The sequence below is a fragment of the Sinocyclocheilus rhinocerous genome, unplaced genomic scaffold (assembly GCF_001515625.1).
Source record: "Sinocyclocheilus rhinocerous isolate Xijiao unplaced genomic scaffold, SAMN03320098_v1.1 scaffold860, whole genome shotgun sequence".
In the NCBI taxonomy this organism is placed as follows: Eukaryota; Metazoa; Chordata; class Actinopteri; order Cypriniformes; family Cyprinidae; genus Sinocyclocheilus; species Sinocyclocheilus rhinocerous.
The window spans coordinates 573900-584467 of NW_015638565.1; the positions used below are offsets into that span (position 1 = coordinate 573900).

The 10568-nt window shown below is 37.7% G+C and overlaps 1 protein-coding gene across 1 annotated transcript in view; it reads left to right on the forward strand.

Annotated features, from left to right (window-relative positions):
- Nucleotides 1–10568, forward strand: part of LOC107749776 (catenin alpha-1-like) — a 122593-nt gene that overhangs the window by 23011 nt on the left and 89014 nt on the right. The window contains exons 5-6 of the mRNA XM_016564951.1: nt 6261–6380; nt 7505–7782. Coding sequence (XP_016420437.1) covers nt 6261–6380; nt 7505–7782 — 398 coding nt within the window. The remainder of the gene's footprint in view (nt 1–6260; nt 6381–7504; nt 7783–10568) is intronic.

The window sequence follows — 10568 nt, forward strand, 5'->3', positions numbered from 1 at the left end:
CCAAATGCAACATTAGATCATTGACACCAGCTAAAATATAACTTTTCAGTAAATAACAAACCTCAGCTTTTATAATAAATTTAGATAAGATTACATATATTAAGTGTATATCAAATAGATGGAAACTGTAGTATTAAAAATACTTTACAATAAGATTTTATTTGTTAGATAACGTGACCTAACAATAAACAATAGTTATATGGCAATTATTCTTCTTAGGGTTAATTTCAAAGTTCAATCTGTTAAAATTATTTAATGCACAATGAACAAACATGAATGATCAAGTGTTTGTATTAAATAACATTCACAAACATTAATGAATGTTTTAAATATATATTGTTCACTCACTGTAAGATGTTACTAGATCTAACATTGTACAGTAAAGTCTATACAGGAGATACAATTTGACTGTACTTTTATTTAATCCAAACTGTGTTCATATTTAATTTTAAAGGGCTTTTAAAACCTGCTAGAGATATTCAGCCAAGAATGACAACTAACTAAAAAAAAAAAAAAAAGCCCAGAACTGTTTTTCTGACTGACTGATATGACATAAACACCGTTAACCATACATTTGTACATTCTCTAACACGCATATTTTGGATACACAGTTAATTTAAAAGCCTCTGTTGTGTAAAAATAGAAAAAAACATTATGCCCTCCTGTTTTTTACACTAATAAAAGTTATAGGAGCATTAAATAGTTAACAAAGAAACTTCATTCTAATGCTCATTATATTAGCGTTAGCCGCGCTTATGCTAACGATTAACTACATATACGCTAACTGCGATGTTTATTTAAATCCGACATTCAAATTAAAATATGGAATAATATTCATAACAGAAGATCTAAATATTAAAAATTAAAATGAAACTTACCTACTTGAACTCTTTCATTTCATCCAGGTGTTGGTCTTTAAAGTGTTTTGTTAGCTTGATGCGTTTCCTCCTCTTGAGGTCGCCATGTCTCAGTGCTTTTATGAAGAGGATAGCTTTCGGATAGCGCATCAAGAACCGGGTTGGCCGGGTACTCTGTACCACCGGTACTTAAGAAAATCTAGTACCATAACGTTTTCATTTTTTTAGTACTGACTTGGTACCGAAATACCAGGTCTTTTGACAACACTAATCTCTGTATTTTTTGGCTGAATTGCAATATGCGATATATTTCTCTGCATTTTTTACACTTACTTGTAGCTTTAAACTTTTACATATGGCACATTTATTCTCCAACAACAAATATTTTAGCAAAATGTGTATTTCAGTCGGAATTATTGCACTCATATTCCATTGCGCCCCATCTGTTTGGCACGCATGCGTGCGGCGTCGCTCGTTTACTGAAGTCTGTGAAGTTTAGTGGAGAATGACGTGCAGAAGGCTCATGTGTTCCTGACAGCAAAATGGAAATATTTCCATGACTTTCTAACATTTACAGATGGAGAATATACCAGTGAAATGTAAGTTATGCACTGAGGAAAACACCACATCTAAAACGCATTAAACAGTGCAAGTATCATATCTGTCAGAACATCGGATGGGGCAAACCGCTTTAAACTACACGTGTTAACAATACCTTACGAGTTATTTTAAAGCTCTTAATATAAAGCATGTCTCAAGTTTAGGACACATTGGATTATGTATTTTTCCCTGCAGCAGCTCACTCTGTGTCCTCTGCTATTTTTCAGATACGTTCGTTTCAAACTACTGTATATCGATATAACCGGTATTGCCTTATACCTTATCGCTTATAAAGAATATATCTATATATCATACAAAGTTGATATACAGCCCAGTCCTAGGTGGGATTAATCGCGATTAATCAGTTAATTTCAGAAAAAAATTGCGATTTAGTACATTTTTTTTTTAAATCGATTGACGGCACAAATTATATTATTAATTATTATCATGATTATTAAATGCTGCTTAATAGTAAGTATTACAATATAAGATATACCTTTTAACGTGATGATATATATATATATATTTTTTTTTTATTTATTTATTATTTTTTTTAAGTAAGTGGCGGGGGCATAGCTTGGGGGGCGTGGTCAGATTTTCCTTCTTGTTTGTCTAGCTGATCACATGCCTGCTTCATCATCTGCACTGGTGTCCGTGCTTGTATTGCCCTCTGGGTTTACTGCCCAACCCTTCTTGAACTTCCTCCAACAGTAATTATATGCACTGCAAACCCAGTTACTCTGTGTGGATATTAACACTTCATATATAAAGAAAATCCTGAATGGAAGCTGGATGTTGCAAGCCTTCCTGTTGCCTACAATTTGTGTTTCACATGTGCCTAGGTTTTATATTAGATTTATTTGCATTCAGTCTATAGGTTGTTACAAACTAGATTACATCCACTTTCTGTTTCTGTAAGCAACATGCTATTGAATCACACTTTGTGTAGTCCTTAGTGATGAAAATTTTGATTCTTTCAAGAGATTCGTTCATTTTCAGTTCGTTCACCAAAATGATTCGTTCAGATTCGTTCACTGATTCGTTCAGTGACCATTTCTTCATATTATCAAGATGTAGCAGTTCATTCAACTCGTTCACAAACGAGATGTAGCAGTTCGGTCATTTCGTTCATGAACGAGAAGATCTCTCGATCTCGTTCAGACTCAAAAGAAACTCGTTCAGTGAAGGGCGTATTCGTTCGCTACATTCAACAAATCACATGGTCCGTCACATCTCATACTCGAAGGCTATTGGCTCGAGGTTTAGTCATTCTTTGACAGGATGAAACCGTCCACAGAGCTACCCGGTTCACTGATCTGCGCATGCGCTGCCAATAGCGCCGCGCTGCTCTGGAGGGAGGAATTTCAGTGAACGAGAAATATGAGTCAATGGATTACGTGAACGAGAACGATTCGTTCACCAAAAAGATTCGTTCAAAAAGAACGATTCGTTCACGAACGTAACAACACTAGTAGTCCTTGATGCAGCGTAGAGAGGTCTTGTCACGTTTGAGCACAAAATGATTTCACCATTAGGGCTGGGCAAAAAATATATATCGATTTTTCGATTAATCGTTTTTTTAAATGACATCGATTCGATACGGGATATCTGAATCGATACCCAGCCCCATTCACCATGTTGGCAGGGCTGTGAAAAGCATCCCTCTGAGAAATTTAATTGAAAATATGATATGATACAGGTGGATTATTTTTTCAGTGTTACAATTAGGGCTGGATGATATGGCCTAAATTTATATCACTATATATTTCTTGATTTCGGCCGATACGATATAATTCTGATATTGATATGAACAATATAATAAAAAGCCTCAGAAAAACTGCCAAGAACGCCCACAACAGATGTCTGTACCTACAAACTTCTGAAAAATTAATTTGCCAAGTCTACAAAACCTCCTCTTATAAAACTATATAATATTTTAGAAATAGAAACGGTACAAATAAATTAATGTTCACCTTTTATTTGTATTTAGCCTTTATACAAACAAGAAATGTGAAATCACGTCAAATAAACATAAGACTCTCAGACTCACCTTATTTATATTAATATCTTTAACTTTAATCTATAACATAGGCTGATTATTCTCATACATTGAAACAAAAGTGCTTCAGCCAGAATAAAGAATATGAAAAGTGCTCAGAGTTGGAGACGGGCTGATTGAAAATGCACATTCATTCTCTGCCAGCAGGAGGCACTTTTTGCGCTGCAGAAACAGCGGTTTCCCCGGTAACGGCTGTAAACAAAGCAGCGCTCTGCTCATAAATGCTGCTTTATCAGATAAAACGAAAATCCCATCAAAACTTTTCTGAAGACCGTCGGTTCCTTCAAAGATTCATTCATATAAAACACCCGTGCCGCGTTTTGGTTTTGAAATGTGCAGTGCTCATGTTTATTCAACGAAGTCAAACTGTCAAAGCCTTTTGGAAATCTGTTTGTGGCGGTCAGTGTTGATATCGCAGCGGGCCGCCACAAATAAATCAATGTATGGGAAACACTGGTGATGTATATTGAAATATCAGAAATGTGTTTAAAAATCATATCACCGTTATTGAAAAAAAAATAATATATCGCAGTACATTTTGATATTGAATTATTGTCCAGCCCTAGTTACAATTAGATTTTTATGCCAGTGTTTTTTGCTTGAAGTTTATGATGTAAGTTTGTGCAAGTGGAAGCCAAAGCTTTCTTGTGGAAGAGAAGGCGCTGTTTTTCTTGTTTTTTTTCTTCTTTATTGAATTGTTTTGGGAGCTCAGCTTGAATGATCAAATGAGAAGCTTTTTAAGTATGCTTGTGTGACCATGGAATATTTCTCTTGTCTGATTTTGACTAATGTACTAATGATTTGGCTAATGCATTTGTTGAATTAATTAGAATAAACTATGAAAAGTGAAATCATGATAGAGTTGGACATTATTATTTGTTTTTTATTAATGAATTTTTTTACAACAGTGTTGGAACGAAGTGCACTGATTACAATTTGATTGTAGGTGGCAGGTTTTCTAGCTCAATGGTTGTCACTAATCATTTTTCAGTACAATAATTTCATCTCTCTCTGTCTCTCTCTCGTTGTGGTTAAAATTGTACATACACTTTACAGTATCTGCAAAATGTTAATTATTTTACCAAAATAAGAGGGATCATACAAAATGCATGTTACTTTTTATTTTGTACTGACATTAAGAAGATATTTCAGCCAGGGGGTGTAAACTATAGAATAGAATGAAGATGTGTAAATTTTTCTTATTTTGCCTAAATAGACAATTTTTTTTTCTTTTAGTACTGCCCTTCAGAAGCTAAAGAAGGTACTTACATGTTTCCTAGAAGGCAAAATAAGTTCAATTTACCCTGATCTTCAAATTCAAAAAGTTTTCACCTACAGGCTCTTAATGCATCGTGTTTCCTTCTGGAGCATTAGTGAGCGTTTGAACTTTTTGTAATAGTTGCATGTAAGCAATGTTCCCTCTAATTTTTGTTCTTGCTGAGCAAAACTTTTCTCTATTGGGCAGACATTTCGGCCACCTGAGCAAAAACATTCTTTATAGCAGACCTGTACAGCGCATACACACAAAAAAGTGTGTAACTTTTAACTTTAATATGCTATTTATATTTGATTTGACCCTTGATGTAACTAAATGATGTACATTTTAGGTTACCTGAGAAAATATTTTTTACAGTATAATACACTGCCGTTCAAAGGTTTGGGATCAGTAAATTTTAAAAGAAGTTTCTTAGGCTCATCAAGGCTGTATCTATTTGATAAAAAATACTGAATATTATTTCACAAAATAATATTGTGAAATATTATTGCAATTTAAAATAAAAGTTTTCTATTTTAATATACTTTAAAATTTAATTTATTCCTGTAAAGCAAAGCTGAATTTTCAGTGTCACATTGTCCTTCAGAAATCATTCTAATATGCTAATTTATAATCAATGTTGGAAACAGTTGCGGTGCTTAATATTTTTTGGGACCTGTGATATTTGTCAGGATTCTTTGATAAATAAAAAGTTAAAAAGAACAGTGTTTATTCAAAATAGAAATTTTGTATTACAATATACACTATACTATTCAAAAGTTTGGGGTCGGTAATTTTTTTTCTTTTTTTTTTAAATTAATACTTTTATTCAGCAAGGATGTTAAATGGATAAAAAGTGATAAAGACTTGTATTGCTAGAAAATATTTCTATTTTTAATAAATGCTGTTCTTTTTAACTTTGTATTAGCCTAATCAAAGAATCAAAATATTGCTGACTGCTGACGTGTGTGCTGCATAATAAAGAGTGCGCGCCTCTCACTCTGCGCTGGTTGCTATTTGATCGCGTCATATCATTGTTCAGTACAATTTATTCTGTCTTTTCGCTTATTCTGTCTTTTCGCTTATATTATAATTTTGGTTGCCATATATTCGGTGCATCCCTAATATATAAGGGCTGCACGATTATTCCCTTGAAATTGAGTTGTATGGTGTTTAAGAAATACAATGCCTACAGGATAAACACATGAATGATTTTTAAATGTCTTACTTAATGTCCGTAGTCCATTAAGACTTTTTCTTTAACTCAGGGGTAGGCAAGTTCGGTCCTAGAGAGCCGCAGTCCTGCAGAGTTCAGCTCCAACCCTGAAAACAAAACTCACCTGCCTATAGCCTTAGTAATCCTGAAGACATTGATTAGCTTGTTCAGGTGTGTTTGATTAGGGTTGGAGCTGAACTCTGCAGGACTGCGGCTCTCTAGGACCGAACTTGCCTACCCCTGCTTTAACTGTTTATCATACTTGACCCACAGGTTGAGGAGAGCCTGGTGAAGGTACGTAACGCTGGCACTGAGCAGGACCTGGGTATCCAGTACAAAGCTCTGAAACCGGAGGTGGACAAACTGAACGTGATGGCGGCCAAGAGGCAGCAGGTAAAATGCAGCCACTCCTCATACCCAATGTCCTCATAATCTGAGGAGATCTAATTTCATTCAGTGATGTACTGACTTGGAATAGAATTACATCCTCCGCCCACATGTGCAGCAAGGAGCTATGTAGCTCTGGTTGAAGATTTGATGCGTATAGTCACGAACAATCTTTGTATCGGTTGGGGAAAAGCATGACTAGGATGGAGCAGCTAGAGTGACGAAATCCATTAAAATGATATGAGAATTGTGTCTTTGGTATTTTTTGGGCTTATCAGGTTAAGCAGTAGTCAGCAGTGATGGATTTTAGCATGAATTTTCCAGGTGAGCTCATTGATTAGGGTTAATAGAATTAAAGTTTTTTCGGAATAGAGAGAGATTATAGTATCTTGATAATGCTGATTATTTCTCTGTTAGAATATGGAGCTGTTCATTTTATTTATTTAGAGTGATTTCCCCTTTTATGCTACACTGGGCCCTTCTAAGTTTATAATTTCGTGAATCAGTCGACAGTCGCTACAGCCTCTCTCCCAAGGTGCAAATTGCTCTGGTATTAAATTTTTGAAAAACATTTCCCTACTTCTGTCTCAGAAGTTATGCTTTTTTCCACCAAGAGCTGAAGTAATTTTCAGTGAGAGCTAGTCCACGCTTGGGCGATCTTAGGTTTGACTGCAAACTTGTGTTCTGACAGACAGCAATTTGTGTCAACGATGTACACAGACTTTAAGTATGGGACAGCAACAGCAACACTTTAGATTAGAGGGCAGGATGCATTTCCTCTTTCATACAGCTAGATGGAGTGCGTATGGAGCAGGACGTTGATTAACTTGACACGTCGTCTTAAAAATGTGGCACTTATGGCATGAAGGAAAAAAAATTATGTCCATCTGACTCATTATGTACATTGGCAATAATAAAAAAAAAAGTAGACAAAATACCCAATGTGTTCACTTAACAAAAGTGATCATATTTACTTTGGTTCCACATGGCACTTGTTTCTACAGGCTGTATGGTCATGATCTGATTATGAGCATGTGAGAGCCCTTGGGGGATGCTCTTTAATGTCCTTATTATGACAGGCCTGTAACATCACCCCTGAATTCTCCCTCTTCCCCCTCTTCAAATGACAGGAACTCAAGGACGTCCATCACAAAGACCAAATGGCGGCGGCTCGCGGTGTCCTTCAGAGGAACGTTCCCATGCTGTACACAGCTTCACGTGCCTGCCTGCAGCACCCAGATGTGGCGGCGTACAAGGCCAACCGGGACCTCATCTACAAGCAGCTGCAGCACGCTGTCTCCGGCATATCTAATGCAGCACAGGCTACCAGCAGTGAGGACTCCAGCTTCTCCCAGTCTGCAGGTGGAGGAGAACTGGCCTACGCCCTCAACAGCTTTGATGTAAGTATGTGGGCTATTGGATGTCACGTGTTTGGGCCAGTTTCTCTGATCCAGACAGAAATAGCAAGCTAATAAGCTGTGTCATTGAAGAATTGTCATTCAGCAACACGACCAAGACTAAACTGAGAATTGGCCTGCTTCTAATTGAAGGGAATGTGCTCTGTGAGCATTGTCATTTAGGGAATGGCCGCTTTTTTGCCAGTTTCACTGGGACAGACGCCATATTGCATCCTGCGTTGAAGTGCTGATCTCAAGGGCAAAAAGTGTAGAACATTAGGAAAGCCCATGCACTTTTCAGAGAGGGTGTGAAAAGGCAGTGAATGGCTCAATCCAGCTCTAGGTATGGGATTTAGAAACATAAAATATTCAGAATTCATGGAAAAGGTTGCATTGAAAAGTTATGAAATATGCAGCTCCTTGCAGAACTTAGGCATGGCTTAATGTGTTAAAAATTCTTTAATTGCTGAATCAATAATTCATCTTCACCGATGTTTGCCACTATCTTGGCTGCAAAAAGATCAGACTTTGTTCAAAAATTTAACAAGGCTTGATTTTAGAACTTTTGGTAAATTTTGCTTTTGGGCTTGTGAAAGGCGCTCAAAGATGTTTTGTAGCCAGTGATGAAGATGAGCATATTGTGTGTAGGATCTATAAGCACTTGCATCATCCTCTGCAACTGCTCCGCACAATTTTATCAACAAAGAGTGTGAGAGCAGCGAGTTGTTGACAAATCCGGTGTGTGATTGAACTGTGTCGAGGAGACCGTAATCCAGGATTGGATCAGATTAAATTTGTATGTCCAAACAAAGCTGAGCTACTGACCTTGGAAGTCTTTCACAAGTTTGAACTTTTGTTGCAGGGTTGAGTCAGGTCAACACCAAAAACTTATGGGAAATAACATGACAATTTGACTAAGCAATACATTTATGTCCTGATGTGACTTGTTTTAAATAGTTCAGATCAGTCTAAATTTAATTTGAGGTTAAGGGTAGCAAGTGATCATTAGCTATCCTTCATTTATTTGCACTTTGAAAAGTTAGTCTCCTTCCAGAATAGGTTGCGAATCATTAGTCTAACCCAGTGGTTCCCAAACCTGTCCTGGAGGACCCCCTGCCCTGCACATTTTGTATGTCTCCCTAATCAGACACACCCAATTTAGTTCTTGCAGTCTCTACTAACGAGCTGATGAGTGGAATCAGGTGTGTTAGATAAGGGAGACATACAAAAGGTGCAGGGCAGGGGGGCCTCCAGGGACAGGTTTGGGAACCACTGGTCTAACCGTTTTTGGTCTGTTGCACTCAACATTTTAAACAATCACTTAGTGAAGTAATTCAAATGATATGCACAAACTGAAATGTTGCCATAGAGATCTTATAAACAAAAAGTAGGTTACAATGGCTCCAGATGTATTTTTGAGCACAAGGTGTCCGCACTAGGCATGGGCCGATTACCGGTTTCAAGGTATACCGCGATTTGAAAATGTCACTGTTTCAAAACCGCTAATATTTTCCATTATACCGTTCCTGCGGTATGCGCTGTTTTTCATGTCTCCTCAAAGACTGAAAGTGTAGGAATCCCTCAGGTTGAGTGCAGTGTAGAGAGTAACACAACCCTCCTCCTCCTGTTGGTGCGAGCGAGCGATGTCACGTGTGTGTAGGATGGCCGAACTTAAAGGTCCCCTGAAATGCTTAGAAACATGCAGCGTTACTCTGTGTTGACGTCATTTAAACTGAAACAAGATGACAGGGCGGAACATATCAAGCAGCCCCGCCCCTTTTTAAAATGTCTAATAGCGTTCGGTTATATCACAGCTTGGGCTAGAGCCGTTGAGCTCCGTAAAGCCGCATTTGACAGGGTATGCCAGCCACAATCTCATCCATATTGCTATAAAATATAGCATTCTATGTAGAATTCAAATAGCTCCGATACATTTTGTGGTCTGCGCCGACTCGCAAATGCAAATTTTGTCACTGTTTTGGAGTTGCCTTATAGATAAACTTAAAGGGGTCATATGATGCGATTTCAAGTTTTCCTTTCTCTTTGGAGTGTTACAAGCTGATTGTGCATAGATAAGATCCCTGAAGTTGCAAAGGCTAAAGTCTCAAAACCAAAGAGATATTCTTTATCAAAGTTAAGACTCTGCCACGCCCCCCTAAAACGGCTCATTCTAACACGCCCCCACATATCTACCCCACTATGTGGAAATATTTGCATAATCCCGCCGCAAATGTGCACGCAAAGAAAGAAGGCATGGTGTCAGTAACCGCAGTTAGTGTTGAAGCAGCCATGTCAGGGAGACGCTGTGTGTTTCAGTGCGAAAGCAAAAGCACTTTATTTGGCGAATGTGTGTGTGTGTGCGCGCGAGCGAGAGAGAGAGAGCGAGAGAGAGAGAGAGCGGTGTGTGTGTGCGTGCGAGCGAGAGAGAGCGCGAGACACATCACAGTGGAGTCAGCTGTCTTAACCTAACACCCAAAAAACTTTAATTTTGATTTCATGGGGACTTTAAGGAGCTTCCCCTGGAACTTACACGATCGGCAACTGGCCGTTTTTTGTCTTATTGCAAGCAACTCGTCTCTGTTCTGGACTTGCACAAACTGCATTGCAATGCAATAGTTTTCCAAAATGTCATTTATGTGAAAATATGAAGTCTGTAAATGCCGGTTAACACAGGCCAGAGACATTGAAGACGAATGCACAGTGAGTGATCTGCCTGCTACAGTATTTTTCTCTGTTCATGATGCACGAACTATTGGAAGAAAATCCTCAATATTGATTTGGGGGTTTATATGCATGT